The sequence below is a fragment of the Pocillopora damicornis genome, chromosome 13 (assembly GCF_964200805.1).
Source record: "Pocillopora damicornis chromosome 13, jaPocDami1.2, whole genome shotgun sequence".
NCBI classification, from domain to species: Eukaryota; Metazoa; Cnidaria; class Anthozoa; order Scleractinia; family Pocilloporidae; genus Pocillopora; species Pocillopora damicornis.
In genome coordinates, this window is record NC_142682.1 from 701918 (window position 1) to 717500 (window position 15583).

General features: G+C 40.4%; 1 protein-coding gene across 2 annotated transcripts in view; it reads left to right on the forward strand.

The window, feature by feature from the left end:
- The first annotated feature begins 1332 nt into the window (after positions 1-1332).
- LOC113681311 (uncharacterized) overlaps positions 1333-15583 on the forward strand; it is a 17130-nt gene continuing 2879 nt past the window's right edge. The window contains exons 1-16 of one of the 2 annotated variants that reach the window (XM_089192723.1): positions 1333-1539; positions 4338-4463; positions 4961-5073; positions 5172-5270; positions 5876-5992; positions 6408-6560; positions 6722-6850; positions 7044-7166; positions 7380-7502; positions 7712-7864; positions 8138-8260; positions 8455-8628; positions 8841-9029; positions 9215-10587; positions 10877-11018; positions 11193-15338. In XM_089192723.1, coding sequence (XP_089048849.1) covers positions 1445-1539; positions 4338-4463; positions 4961-5073; positions 5172-5270; positions 5876-5992; positions 6408-6560; positions 6722-6850; positions 7044-7166; positions 7380-7502; positions 7712-7864; positions 8138-8260; positions 8455-8628; positions 8841-9029; positions 9215-10587; positions 10877-11018; positions 11193-15338 — 7378 coding nt within the window. In that variant the 5' untranslated portion in view covers positions 1333-1444. Of the gene's footprint in view, positions 1540-4337; positions 4464-4960; positions 5074-5171; positions 5271-5875; positions 5993-6407; positions 6561-6721; positions 6851-7043; positions 7167-7379; positions 7503-7711; positions 7865-8137; positions 8261-8454; positions 8629-8840; positions 9030-9214; positions 10588-10876; positions 11019-11192; positions 15339-15583 lie in introns of those variants that run through there. The other variant, XM_089192722.1, reaches the window with a different exon arrangement.

Consider the following 15583-nt stretch of genomic DNA (forward strand, 5'->3'; position numbering starts at 1 on the left):
ACTCAACAAATAACTCTTCCTGGGAAGTGCTTTTAAATCATTTGATTTTACCATTACTTTCAAGAAAAAGGAAAGAAGACAAAAACCATAAGCACACTTGTGAAGTACTCTCTTCTGCATTTGTCATTTGCCATCATGCATGATCATGCATGATTATTGTAAACTTATGTTTATTAAATAACAAAGAGTTCAATTCTAATTGCGGCTGTTCAAAGTTGGGTCAATTGTACTTATGTTGTCTTTAAAAAATGTAATTAATTTCTCAGAGCTAAGATGCAATGTTTAAGCACAGGAAAAAAATGTTTATTTTACCAATCAAAAGACATTCGTTGTCTAAGACTTAGAAAATTGTATTTGTTTTTTCCGGCTAAATTTTAATAAGTTGTTATGCCATAAGACTTTTTCCGCTTGTCTTTATTTCGCGTTTTGTATTTGAAGGATATAAACAAAGGGCGACAAATACCTCAGATCTCAACGAATATGGCTAAGTTTGTTGCGCGTGCTTCCATGAATTAATAGCTATCGGCGTGGATTTTCTCGGACCTAAAAATCAAAATACAAAAGGATACCAAGAATCATTTAATTACCGTCATTTCCTAAAAACTGCGGGTAATCTGACTTTCGTCAAGCATTTTCATGCAAATTACAGGCAGTTGTCTTTTAAATTTTGTGTATTCAACTTCGTCTTAAAGTTGACATTTGAGTTTGTCATAGAGAATATCAATAACGAGGCTTGGTATCAAAGAGTATTGAAATAGTTTCTATTCATGGTCATCTGCCATTCTTAATATGTCAATTTAGGACCGGAAGTCTGAAAACTGAATGATTTAGATGACTGCTTGTGCTTTCGTTCTATGAATAGGCTCTCATTAATTGCAGGAGATCCATCGTCACGAAATCCATCCTATCTGTAATTCAGAATAATCTTAAAGAGCTTTTTGAAAAATTTACGTTCGTCAACTTACTGGCACACAAAATATTGAGTACACAGCGTATTTTACAGTAGCTCTACGCATATTGAAAAACGAATATTAATGTGAATAATCATTGCTTTCCGAGAAAAGAAAATGATTCCCAGAGATTAAACAATGCCCACAACAACATGCAAACGTTGCTATTTTGGATTTCGAGAAATTACTCACCTGGAAGCTAACATAAGCCGCAAATATGCGAGGAAGCTTTCTCGGAGTTTCAACATGCAAAGATTTAAGGAATCTTTATCACGGCTATTTTTGCAATAGCCTAGAATAGGATAGAATTAAAGCAAGAAAACTGCATAATATTTGGTAATGTAGTCACAATTTTTTCCTGCTTACCTCGCGCATGCTCTTCGTTGCACCTGATCGGTGTTTTATAATAGGAACCTCTCACTAACTCTGCCCAGTCGGGCTGTGGATTCGTTCATAAGCGCACCAGCGAGGGCTACAATCTGTACTGCACCACTATGTTTCTCAAATTATTTTCTGTCTTGTGCTTGGTTACATGCATCACGAGAACGAGGCAAAATGTTATCAACCCATCAAATCTCAACGAATATGGGTAAGTTGACGCACATTTATAACATAGTGTGGCGTCTGCCTGAATATTCAGTATTTTTATTTTATTGCGTTTGCAAACCATTCCGTTTCTTCAGCGCTCATTTCTTGCAAGTTAAGTTTTGGAATCTTGGAAGGGTGATAGGAAGGCAGATAGACACAGACTTGAAATTTAGTAAGCCGTGGTGGAAGTTTGGAACGAATTTAATGAAACTTCCGGCCTTCGCATTTCGCACGGCTCTTTGGACAAAGAATTTTCGTATACAGGAGATGAAAAAGAAGAAACAAAATATAAGAGCAAAAAGCACATGTTGTCGAGGTCTAAAGCGCAAATAGGATCTTAACATAAAACAAAAATGTTCACAAGCTTTCAAACAAAAATTATGGAGCGAAGATACAAATAACAAGCTACACAACGTTCGCTTTAAATGAATTTAAACAAGGGATTTTTCCCTTATTAATTATGCAAAGATGTTTCGATAGTAAAGTTCTATTTACTTCAGCCGTGAGCTCATAGTGAAACTTGAATAATATCACATCTTTTCCATTTTCGTTTCAAGGTAGATATGGTTGAGAATACTTTATACGTCATAAGGCCAATTCCGCTAAATAGGCGAGTAAAACTAGCACGAGGCAAGACGAGGCAATTGCCTCGTCTTGATTTCAGTCCAAGATTGACTTTTCTGAAGAAAAATGCTACGTGAAATGGTTAAAGGAGCATTTCTGATCCTCAACATTTCAAAATTTTCTTAGGGAGCATGCCCCCAGATCCCTCAAGCGGCTCGCGCCTTCAGTGCTCGGAACTTGCCTCGTCTTGTTCCGAAGTCTGGCTACGGCCCTGTAGGGGCTGTTTAAGCTCGACTTTAATAGAGCACGGACAGATACATTGAGTGCACCTTATTCGGAATACACGTTTTGGTTTCAGATTATATCCGAGGGATTCTCAGAAAGTGAACACCACATTCTGAGAACTGTATTCCGGAATTAGCTTACAGGTAGCCGTCAAATAAAACCTCGAGCAAACAAAAAGAGCAGAATGTTTTCATGGCATGAAATGGAAATCGAATACTCTTTGAAGAAGGATCAGCTTTTTGATACCCGTGACCTAAAAATTTACAACTTAATGCTAACACAAAACTTCAAGACTTCCGGAATTTATCTTTTCAGACATAGACTTTTCGGAATTTTAATGAGCTTTTGCTCCGTAACTAGCTTGACTTTAGAAAGCTTTAGGGAGACTGTTTTTAGAAAAGTTCTTGGGGCTTGAAAATAGCTTGAACATCATGAAAAACTTGGCATCCACTTGATGTCTGTAAAAAATGTTATATATAGATTAATTTAGAATGGCTTTGTCTATTGTGGAGGGCACAGAGTGTTTGTGTCGACTTCAAACTCGTCTTACTTAATTAAAGAGCACCCAAGCATTTCTCTTTCACGAAATCATCTAGAAACTTCTCAACTTTCTGATTTTCCCAATTGATTTCTTTCTAATGGCAACTGAGCTGAATAGATCCTTACGTTCACAATGTTTGTCTTTTCAAATCGACTTTCGCTTTCATTGAGCTTCAAAATGTACTCCCTTGGACAGTTTGGACAATGCCTACTTTTTTTCTTTTGTTATTAACATCCGCTGTCGATTTCGCACGAGAATGCGTTATTTAGTGGCTTCACACTCATCGCCGTTAAGACGCAGCACCCTTTTTCTTTCTCAGTTCTTTTAAATCTGAGATTCGGAATTTCAATACAGTTTTGAAACCAAGAGAAGATAATGGGACAGAAAGGGAAACTGGTAGAATCAAGAGGTAGACCGGAATATGTAGATTTCATCCAAGTTATTTTTAGCTTTTTGCAGAAAGAATTGTGGTTTCCTAGTGAAGTTTCTTTTTGCCGATGTTAGTTTGATATTAAAAGAACCAATCTCCTCGACGTTCTCCAGCACCTTAACCACACTCACATGCAACCAAAATTCACTCAAAGAGGACGGACGCGTTTCACTCTCCGTGACCAAAAGGCCATATGCCAATCGAAAATCGATGCATGACGTGTTTAAACAGACAACTGCATAACAAGCGCCTGATTTAACGAGAAGTGACGCTCGCCTCGCAGCAGATGGAAGTGTTGTGTTACAGCGGGTTTATTTTATGAAGGTTCGTACAAGGAAAAATGGATTTGCAACCATCAATAGTTTTTTTTACAAGTCAACTCACTCATGAGGTGAATAAAGGGGGTAAGTTTCCAAAGAAAACTGTGGTACTGCGTCGGTTGGAGAGTATAGCAAGTAATTTAGTGTTAACAACTAAATTGAAAACGTAAATTGGCCACACTCATGAGGTGGTTCGGCGGAGACAGTACCAGCCCATTATTTTCTTGATGAAACGCATTCAGGATAATAATAGCTCCGTGAGGCGCGGTCCCGGATATGAAGAGCGTCCAGTCAGAACAAACCATCGCCAACAATCGCCACCTTAGAGAATACCTGAAACAATCAAAGACAGAACCTGCTTATGCAACTGCGTAGACTTTCTGCGCGTTTGAGTTATTCAGTCACGCTTGATTTCACCCTGAAGAAAAACTACTTGCTTTCGGTGTTTCACCTTTAGTTAATGGCAGGATTTGTCGTTTCTAAATTAGATGTTTGTAATGTATCTTCCAACACAGCGGTCATGGGCGCATCAAATTTGGCTAGCAGCTCTATTTTTATGGCTTTGTTATTTTCAAATTATGCTATAGACAACACCACCTCTAGGAGATTTCAAAGTGCGCACATGTGCAAACATGTGACTGTCTTGTCATATCTTGCAGGCGAAACGTTTGTATTAGGTATACAGTGCAGACAGAGGCTTACTACACTGTTACATCAAGGACAACATACACACACACCACAACCAGTTGCGGATGGTTTGGTTGGGGCAGATGTGACACAAGCAGGTCAGTAGATACATTTCAAAAGAAAAAACATACTGCTGAAACTAAACAGCTTTTATCTCCGTCAGAAAGGACATATCAAATGATGACTATAATTCCGTTTTAAGATTCCACATAGTAACCCAACCTTTCGAAAATTTGCATAAAAATGTGCAGACGGTGTCATTTTGAGAGTAACCTAGCCATGGTCTCGTACTTAGACCTTCCCCGGCCATGCAGTGGTAAAGTCCCTTTATTTTGTTAATCACTGTAGGATCTGAGTACGAGATTGATATAGCCTCTTACCTGCAATGTAATAGTCCACTTTTTCATCTAACCACTTTGCCTCCCGCCAGCTTAGATTTGCATCAATTCCTATGAATCCATGTGTTTAAGTATTACCCAATTTTACGGTTTTTACAATTTCGATTAAATTATTCCAATTCAATCAACATTTCAAGCCTATTTCATTATAATCTGAGTAATTCTTGTAATTCATTGGGCATGTGATTATCATCCAGACCAAGAACAGTGTACTACGTTACCCAAAGAACTAGAAATGTCAACGTCAAAATAATTTACTGCTGCAGTGGATGGAAGAAAAGTCACTCAAGCTCAAGAGAATGCACAAAGGGTACATTAACTTCTCCAGTAATTTTTTCATATTTATGAAATTTTCAATAGCTGCTTATCTCAAAATTTATCCAATGACTTTTTTTATTTTGCTTTTAGCGATCTGCTCTCAGGGTTGTAATTCCAATCACGGCTCTTGTGTCGCACCCAACAGGTGCCGATGTTCTTCGGGATGGACTGGGTCTACCTGTGACGATGGTACTATGTATTTACATAGTATGCATGTTCTGTTATTACCAACGTTTCCCTCGTCATCTTTCCCATCTTATTCATGGGCGCATATCATTTTGATAAACCATAAAGTACTCCAACCAGTTTCCATTTGTCTTAAGACGGGTTCAAATCTGGAGAATAAAATCCTATGTAGGCCTTATCCGTAGGCAATTTAAGGAAAGTTCACCACAAGTTCAAGGTATTCGGGCTCTGTCGAGTGCTCCTTGAAGTGTTTGGATGGCAGCCAAATAGACGCCACTTAGGGGTATACGTGAACAGATTTGCAACGTATGATTGTCTTCCCCTAGATCAATCCTCCTCGGATCTCAGAGCATTGGATTGGTATAAAACTGATAAGTTTCTTGAACAATTATTTTCTTGTTTGCTCACATGAATATCACATTTTTACTTATGTTTAAAATCAAGGAACCCTTCCTATTCATTTTCATAACTGATCGCTGATCATAAAAAGAAAGCTTTCACTTTTAAATAAGCGACGATCTTCACTCGCAATCTTGTTAAGTCGATTTAATGGAAGTGAAGGCAGAGGTGACGTTAGGAGTGGTAGTAACTTGTGTTTTAATGCATAGATGTCAATGAATGTGCTACAAATAATGGTGGATGTGACCAAATTTGTGTGAATATACCTGGTTCATATCAGTGCAGCTGCAACATTGGATACAACCAGCATGGCCACAGATGTCAAGGTATGATCTTCATTATGACGTTAAAAGATGCTCATTTAAATATCGCATTTCAAAAGTGTTTGAAGAGGAATTAATTTTTTCACTGAGATATAGAGGGTCTAAGAAAGTTTTTTGGCAAGGAACAACCATCTTCGCGCTGTTAGATTTTATAATTTTTTTCTTCATTCCTAGGATAAATGTTTAGTGCTTTGACAACATTGGAACCTCTGCAAATGCTGAAAGTTCTTCTTATTCTTCCATTTTGTTAAGAGGTGCATTTGAATTCATCGATTTCTTCAACGAGAAAGAGACAAACCTTAAACCTTCACAAGCAATGATTCCCTTTTAATCTCAAAATTATCTCCATCATTCACACTCCACGCTTTACTTGTAAGCCAAGTAATCAACCCGCATTCACCGTCTGTCTCATTTTCAGACATCGACGAATGTCGGACGATATCACCAAGACCTTGCCATTGCGGGGTTCCTGGAGAGCCTTGTGGTGCAAACTGTGTCAACCTCGTTCCTGGCTACAAGTGCACCTGCGCACCAGGATTTCAGCTCCGAAGTGGTGGAACCATTTGTGATGGTAATTTTGAAAACAATCTGTTACTGATTTGTCAGGCGAAAGAGAATTGGAGATGGCCTGTTCAGGGTGTCCATGTAAATCAGTTTAATGTAGAGGAAATGCTGACGGTGTCTTGAGTCTCTATGTAATACAAATATTTATTACATGTGTTTGTCTTTAAGATGTCAACGAATGTTTAACAGCCAATGGAGGATGCCCACAAACATGTCATAATCAACCCGGAAAGTTTTCATGCGGCTGCTTTAATGGCTTCAACCTCATTAGCGGGAACGGCGGTACTTACTGCGAAGGTGAGATAACTCACTTTGTGCCTGTTTTCAGGAAAAAGTTAGGAACAAATTGATGGTCAGGGCGGCTGGAATGTGATCAGAATAGCAACTTGCCAGCCAGCTAATGGTTATCAGCTTTATTAACATCTCTATTTGTCTCTTTGCGCAGTGCCACTGTTGTAAGACTGACAGCAATATCACTCTTTGTTGTCAGATATTGACGAATGCCTGTCAAGTAATGGTTTCTGCACCCACCTATGCGTTAACACTGCGGGATCTTATCGTTGTGAATGCCCCACAGGGTTCTTCTTGGATTCAAATGGAAGATCTTGCTCGGGTATGTTACTCCTTATGAACATGGATACAAGTTTCTTTGAGACAGCGGAGGAGCACAGGCAAATGTTTGTTTTTTTCTGTCACATCCGTCTTCGTTCACAACCTCATGTAAACCTCAAGGTCAGATTCCCCATGAAGCTTTATACAGGTGTTGAGTTGACCGATTCTTATTAAAAACGCTCAGGATGAATCCCCTTATTTGTTCATGTTACAGATCATGATGAATGTTTGCTGGGACACCATGGCTGCCAGCAAAAGTGTAACAATTTCCTTGGAAGCTTCTACTGCTCTTGCAACTCGGGATATGAACTCAACAAAGACAACAAAACTTGTTCAGGTAAAAGGCCACTCACTCTCTTACAATGGCCTCTTAGTTTTGAAAAGCACTTCTCGCCACCACCTTTCTTGCCAACTCACTAAGGAAATAGTAATGACAGAGGTCATTAGTTGATGGCTATTTACTTAACTGTCGTTCACACTATCCATGCAGGTACAGCTTCTCGAATGAAATTTATTCCTCGAGTACCATGTCTTTTGTTTTTCCAGATGTAAACGAATGCACCCCTGTGTTCGTCAAGAGCCTTAACAAAACGGTCACCCCTGCAGGATGTGATCAAATCTGTCACAACACACAAGGGAACTACACCTGCAGTTGTGACCTGGGATATCAGCTTCTGTACGACGGAAAGCGGTGCCGGGGTAAGACTGTCCTATAGTTCTTTTGTAATGCTTCGGAACATAAAAACAACTTCAGTTAATTTTAACCGTCACAAAGAATATAACTGTCGTCTATAATGACTGCATGTAAGTTTGGAGACTCTAACATCTACCCTGGCTACAGAACTGACCATGGGCCGAATAAACCATCGATCTATCGATCAACCCACCAGTCCGCTCTCCAAAAGAAAAGTTGTGTATGGATCGAATACTGTTCAGTTACAGATCGCTGATCATATTCGTTTTACCTCACAGATGTGAATGAATGCAACACAGGAGTCCACTTTTGTGAACACAAGTGCCACAACACACCTGGGTCATATGGCTGCTCATGTTATCATGGCTACAGACAAAGGGCCGACATGCGAACCTGTGAAGGTAGGTTATGCTATGCAACTGCTACCTTAGATTAACAAATTCATGTTGTTAAGGTTGTTCTCAGAGTCTATCAGAGAGTACGAGACCTCGGATCAAATGTTATTGAGCAACGGGTACAAAGGAATAAGGCCTTCAGGAATGTGTAGACATCTGTCATTACCGTCCTTTCAAATTTTTTTCCTCGTCTTAATTAGGACTTCCTTGTGAGGACATCTTTGCCCCACCTCATGGTCACATGACCTGCAGCGGATTTGTCACAAATGAGACCTGTTGGTTCACGTGCGAGGATGGATATGAAATACAAGGTTCTGAAAAGAGAACTTGCCTCAATTCTTCGAAGTGGAACGGACGGCAAACGTCTTGCAAAGGTAACAACAATGGTAGTTGAATAGCCAGCAAATTCTCAAACTTCTCAGTTTTCCTTCTGCTTTTTCCAGTCACGTTTCTTTCTACGATAGCTTTTCTGAACCAAATTTGCTTTTTACTCTAAAAAATCTTTTTGTCTATCATCTCCATGTTTCCACTCACTTTGCCGTTCCAATAATACTCACTTTAATATTACTTCCATAACTCAACATAGTGAGAAGTTGTGGTCGACTATATCCACCAGAGAAAGGCATAGTTTTACTTCCCTGTCACGTGACGTTTGGTTCTACCTGCACACTTGACTGTATAGAAGGATACGTTGCATTTGACCGTAGCATTGCAACGTGCCAGCTGACTAACTCCAACAACGTAGGATGGGACATTGGAAACTTCACTTGTGAAGGTATAAGTCGTCATTAGGAAATAAGCATTGACTCAAGAATTCATATCGTGGCAAAAACAAATACTAAACTCCTGTTCTCTTTTCCCTAAAGATGTCATTCCTCCGTGCGCTTGTAGTAATCAGTAATTTGTTATTTCATCCATCTGCATATTATCTTAATTAATTTCTGTTTTAATTCTACCTAGAGATAATTCTTTGCAAGCCCAATCCATGTCGGCATGGAGGAAGATGCATCCTCATCAATTCACAAAAGTTTTCATGTGATTGTCAGAATACTGGGTATGAGGGGGATCTCTGTGAACGAGGTGTTGTTACACCTCCTGATTTCCCAAAACTAATTCCTGGAAGGCCTTCGGATGATCTTTCATTACTTGCGAAACCTGACAATGTATTAACTGTTTTCTTCGATGCAACACTGAAAATGACCTTCCATCCGAAGAGAGTGATGATTCAGTATCCATCAGATCAAGCGGAGTTTAAAGTTATTGGACACGAGTCTGGAGTTGGTATGGTGTCATACGACCTCAGTGGGATAGACAAGCATACTTTTGTGTCTCCCACGGATAGCTCAATCTTTGTTGGTCTTAATATGTCAAATGCAAATAGCATTTACACCAGAATGGGCCTTTTGAATGGCGAGGTACCGATCGGATGCCAAACAAGGAACCTAGAGAACTTTCCGTGCGGGCTAAAAGTAGCCTACACCTCCTCCTCGACCCTGCCAAATGATGTTCTCGTCCAGTCAGGTCCTGTTCACATCATTACACCCGACAACAAAACAATTCCTTTGAGTCTTGTGGGATACGATTTTGCTTCATCTTCTCAATCAGGTCAAGAATCAGAGTTGCTGAAGACACTTATCGCCCAGACAAGCACTATCAATACGAGCTCGGCAGGCCAAACATCGAACGAAATGTGCTCCTTTCAGCCAAGCGCAGATGCCTTGATTGAATTAATTCAGGAAGACGCTTTTTCAAAGTCTTTCATGCAGTACTTGACAGACAAGCTACCATTATGGATACGACTTATGGTTGAAGAAGACAACAATTTATTTGCCGCAGAAAACATTCGAGCCGACCTCATTCAAACCGCAAGCACGCAGAGTGATCACCTGAATTGCAAGTTTCCTCCACTTGGTATCGCCACTGCAATGGTCACATATCGTCCGAAAGTCACTTTCACTATCTCCGCTGGGAGGAAACAAATTTCCTTGCCCAGCAAAGGCTGTTGTTTTGCAACCGACCCTTGCAGTAGTGCAGTGTTCCTGACATTATCCGGAAAGGCTGGTGAAGAAATTAGCAAAATGCCCGTTTTGAAGGACTTGACTGATAATGGCTGGGGTGTCCTGTTATCATCTTTTGGTTTCACCGCTCCGAAAAAATACCAAAGCTTAACGAACTCCTTGCCTTCTGATCCAATGTCTGAACACTTTTTAGATTTTCATTATAATATGTGGTGGGAAGGAACTACTAACATTTCCCTAAAAAACACAAGTGATTTTTCAATCAACATGAAAATGAGTGGCCAAGTGTTTTCATTTGTAGAAGATTTGAACAGCGTGAGTATAAAGCCTTGTCTTGTAACTATTACAAAATAGCCGAGAGAATTCAATTTCATGTTAAGTTTACCAATACCCAGACATCCTGGCGACCACGTCAAACCATGCTCAGCTTTGATTTTGGAGAGTTATTCAATGCAACGTAATAATTCTTTGTGGGCGTGGAAGGAATCATATCGGACATAAAATAAAGATCAAGAAAACTGCATGGAGGGTTTCAAATTTATCTTAAGGTTGCAATTTCCTCGTAACAATTACATTACAATCCTTAATTCTATTTGTCTTGTAGTTACTCACCAGGTACTTTTCTCGGCCAATCAAGAGTATATTTCATGGATCAGTCGAGTTTACTTTTTCTGTGCAAGCTCTAGGAAAGAAGTTTTCACTGAGGTTTCACGCCAACAGTGTGGTCGCAAACTCAAAACTTGGAGGTAAATTCTAACGGTGCTTTCATATATTTTATTTTGACTAATTCAGTTTTTGTCTTGTTGTTGATCCTGATGCCCCTTTCTCCCCTTTAACGTTCGCCCCTTTTCTTTTTATCAGTGTTAGGATAATTACTATGTTAACGGTTTGTCACGAGTACATTTTGTTTCTTTCCTAAGGACCTTCCCTTCTCTCATCGGAATGCCAAGTTCCCCAAGGCTTCACCTTCACACTGGATCGAGCTGCCGAACCTTTCAAGAATAGTATTTTTTTCACCTTCATTAAACCCAATGGAGGAGTCAAATATTTGCAAATCTACTACTCTATTGATGGTGGAGAAGATATCGCAGCATTTGATCCCAGCAACAACTTGAAATCTCTGGAATATCAGACGCAAGACATAAAGAGGGTCTTTTTAGATGTTCAGATATTTGTTCCTGAATTGCGAGAAACAACACAAACGTGGACTGCAGTGTTAGAAGAGACGCTCATTAAGGTCATCAAGGCTCGAAATTTGCTCTCCTCTTCTTCAGATCTCTTGCAACTAAAAAAACTGGTTGCAGAGATTGACAACGATCTTGAAAAGATACCAAGAGTCCTTGATCTTCTCATAGCGAGGTCACAACCGTACAGGAATCGTTCAAACATTGAAAATGCCATCAATCGCCTCCTTAAACTTAAGTCAGACCTTCCAATGGCCATCTCTCTGGTGTTCACGCAGTCTTCCATTCGGCAATCCTTTGCTGGTGTTCGTTTTGCCCTTGTGGCACAGATTTGTCACAAAAGACTCTGCTTTGACAACATCAATTGTAATGTATGGTCCCTGACTGACAACTACTGTTTAACCAACAGTTCTGGCACAGACAATGGTATAATAGTCAACGGAACTGCCTTGAGAGACATACCTCTTGGTAATATAATAACTTTCCCTACTCGGAGACCGCTGCGAATGCTAATAAGCCGCAAAAATGAGCCACTCGAGACTACATTTGAGTGTTCTGTTCGATTATTGGGACTGGCCAAAACCACGAGCGTACGAATGGTAGGACATGAGCTCTTCTTTTCCATCTCAGGGCCAATTTTTGGAACTTTCGAGACGCTTTTGAATGTAACAGCTGACTTTGAAAACGTTGCAGACTGGAAATCCTTGCTTTTTGGAGTGAAAGGCACAATGAGTAAGTCATCAGGTCTTCATGTGATGCTGGAAGGTACGATTGCCAACGAGACTACCCTTGCAGCCATGGAAGCAACCAGAAGGTTGAGGCAGGCGAAGGCAGCTTTCAGTGTTGCAAAGACGAAAGCAGACGCAGCCAGGAACTTTCTTAAAGAAAAACAGACGATCACCGAACAGCTGAGAAGGAAAAAGGAAAAAGCTGCAGAGGATCTTCGTGTGGCACGTCTGCAATATCAATTAGCAAAAGTGAGTTTCAACAACACGGTCTACCTTAAGCTACATCTTCTAAATCCAGTATGTGAAATAAGAGAGTGCAACTACACTTGTTTAAACGGCTGTGTTCACCCTAACCTCTGCCAGGACCCAATAAACATAACTTATCTTGAGCGATACTGTGCCACGGTTCAAAAACCAATGACAGTAAAAGTTTTGGAAAGTAGCACTAGAAAAAGCAGTTTTAGTGTGCAGACGTATCATACCGTGTATACTGGAAACTGTAGATCCGGGGTCTCGTTCAAAAAAATAATGGATTATGCTAAGAAAGGAGCTCAGGTTGGAAAATTTGTTGGAGGGATTATTGGAAGTGCGTTTGGACCTGTGGGAACGAAAATCGGAAAGGTTATTGGAGGATTGGCTGGTGCGATTGGTGGAGGTATTGTTGCACATTTCAGCAAGAAAATATTTGGCTGTTCTGACACTTACAAGACAGTTCTAGGTGAACCGCGGCTTGTAGAGTACGAACGGAAAAGTTTCGAGGTAAAAGCTGTAGTCAAAATGATCAAGGAAATTGAGTGCTCAGACCAAGAAGAGAAAACAAAACCCGGTGGATTTGGTCCTCCTTACCCTTGCTGTAAGCGATATGGATGCCAAACCAAAGTCATCGATCCCCTTTGTGTCAAACACAACGAGGAATGTCTCATTTATATGACTGAGCTTAAATTCACGCTTGATGCCTGGAATGAAACTTTTCAAGATGCCTTTCTGAATCTTAGAGAATCCGTTGACAAGGTTAAAAAGGCTACAGCTGTTTACGAGAAAGCGAGAATTCGTCATGAAGTGGCCCTTAATGAGCTGCACAAAGTAAAATCTTACACGGAGCAGAGCCTATCGGCGGTAGAAATCGTCAATGCTTCTATGATTCATGTCCGCCGAATCGTTGACTTTGGACTGAAGATATCCCAAGCTATGAATGCCACTAATTCGTATGGTAATAAAACTGTAGATGTTGGAGACCTTACGTTTTCACTAACCACAGCATCAAAAGATACAAGAAAGATCCTTTTTCAGTGCAATGTTAGCTCTGCTAATAGTCAATCTACGTTAGTCTCTTTTGTAGTTGACTTCGATCAAATCGAACGCTCAATCAATTCTGCCTCCAAGACGATCCTTAGCAAGCTGTTTGGTGGGACATCATCCAGGAAGAGGCGGGCGGCTCCGGAAGAACAGAGTCACTTTGAGAATTCCACAGACATAAATGCTTTACACATCAGTTTCACTGATTACCCTAATGCATGCCAGTTTGCCAATTCAACACATTTGTTCCTAATCTCCATTCTTCACCCCCTGGAAAATCTAATTTCAGCCTTTAAAGGAATGGATGAAGAGCTATCCTCCGGATTCAAAGATCTTGACAGACTGACGCACACTGTTCATGGCAGCAGCTCATTTTCCAATTCGTCGAGTAGTTCCAACATTTCTGACAGTTCCTCAAGAAGTCTAAACAATTCGTTCGTTTCAGACTACTTAGAGATGATAGAATTCTTCAAAAATGAGAGCACTCGGGTTCGAAATAACTCTTCACAGTCTTGGAATGAAACTCTAGAGGCTTGGAGGGCATTCCTCGAGGTATTCACCCATAATAGCGGATTTCAGGAATGTTCAGGGGCCATTGACTGTATCGAATATTCTTTTGAAGGGTTAAGGGAATTTTACGAGTTTGAAAGCAGTCCACAAGCAATGACGATAAAAGACGCACTTTCTAAGCTGAAAGACTTGATTATGGCACTAACTTCTGAAGCCTTTACAATGCCAGAAACTGAACACACGCTCCAACAAGCTCTTTTATTGCTGAATGAAACCCGCGACGATTCCGTTTTGTGTGGGGGGAAGCCGTACATTACCTCTTCACCTCAAAAGGAAATTATCGTCCTGACTGGAGAAAGTTTATTGCTGCGTTGCGCTGCTGAAAGTGAAACTGAGATAAAGTATGCTTGGATGAGGAATGACAAGCTTGTTGACGAATCACTGGATGGAACTTTCTATGTACGCGCTATCAGCAAGCAACACGAAGGTGCTTACGTCTGTGTCGCTTCAAACAATAAAGGCAGTTCATTGTCTAACGTGACGATCATCAAAGTTCATAACAAGCCCAGCATCACTCTACATCCAAAGTCACAAAGAGTAGTTGTTGACAGTGAAATGTCCGCGACATTCATTTGCAACGCAACGGGCCAACCCACGCCTACTTTTCAATGGTTCTTCATATCCATCAATTCGTCTGTTGTCAAAATTAACGAGACGAGACCTGTGTTACACATGCCTGGTCCTCGTCAACATCAAGAAGGTTATTACTACTGTGAGGCATCCAACGAGCATGGTGTGACAATCAGTCAGAAGGCCCGGCTTGACGTACTAGGCTACTCTGTGGGTCTTCCCAGACTGCTTTTCGCCCTGAATATCTCATCGTCCTGCTGGGAGGTATCAAATACCTCTAACAATTCCGTGCACAAAGCTCTGTCATGCAATTCCAGCATAGAAGTATTGCCGTCATCAGAAAACGAGACCTTAACTGATGACATTCTTCGTTCTTTAGCAAGATCACTTAATGCATCCATCAAGCTGATCTCCGAGTTTGAGTACAGCTCAAGAAATAATTACACCGCCACTATTGCATTTATCTTAGATATCGATAAAGAAGCTTGGAAACAATCCAACTTTACCAGTCACATGCAAGTAGTTGAAGCTATCGCTTATATTGGTGCTAATCTGATTGAGAAAGTGGAACAGTTCAATTCTAGCATACTTAACAAGACTTTTGAGGTACCTTGGAACAATACCGTTGTTTATGGAGATCCTGGAAGCCTTCTTGTTTACCCTCTGTCTCCGGAATGTCCCCATGGACAGGCCCTCGACGGAAATGGATACATTTGTGGTAAGCATAACGTCAACTTTAACCCATTTCCTATTGGCTCGGAGTTGTAACAAGGGACAGAGTTAGAAAAAGTTCTGCTTATACCTCATCATAGACATTACAGCCCTGTCTTTAACTGCTAACATTTGTGGCCGCCGTGACGGACCTCATGAAAGCCTTCACGACTTAAAGTAGTTTACACACAGATTGCACTTTGTGTTCAGTTGTCTTTGAACAGTATAACTAACTGAACGTGTAAAAAGCCC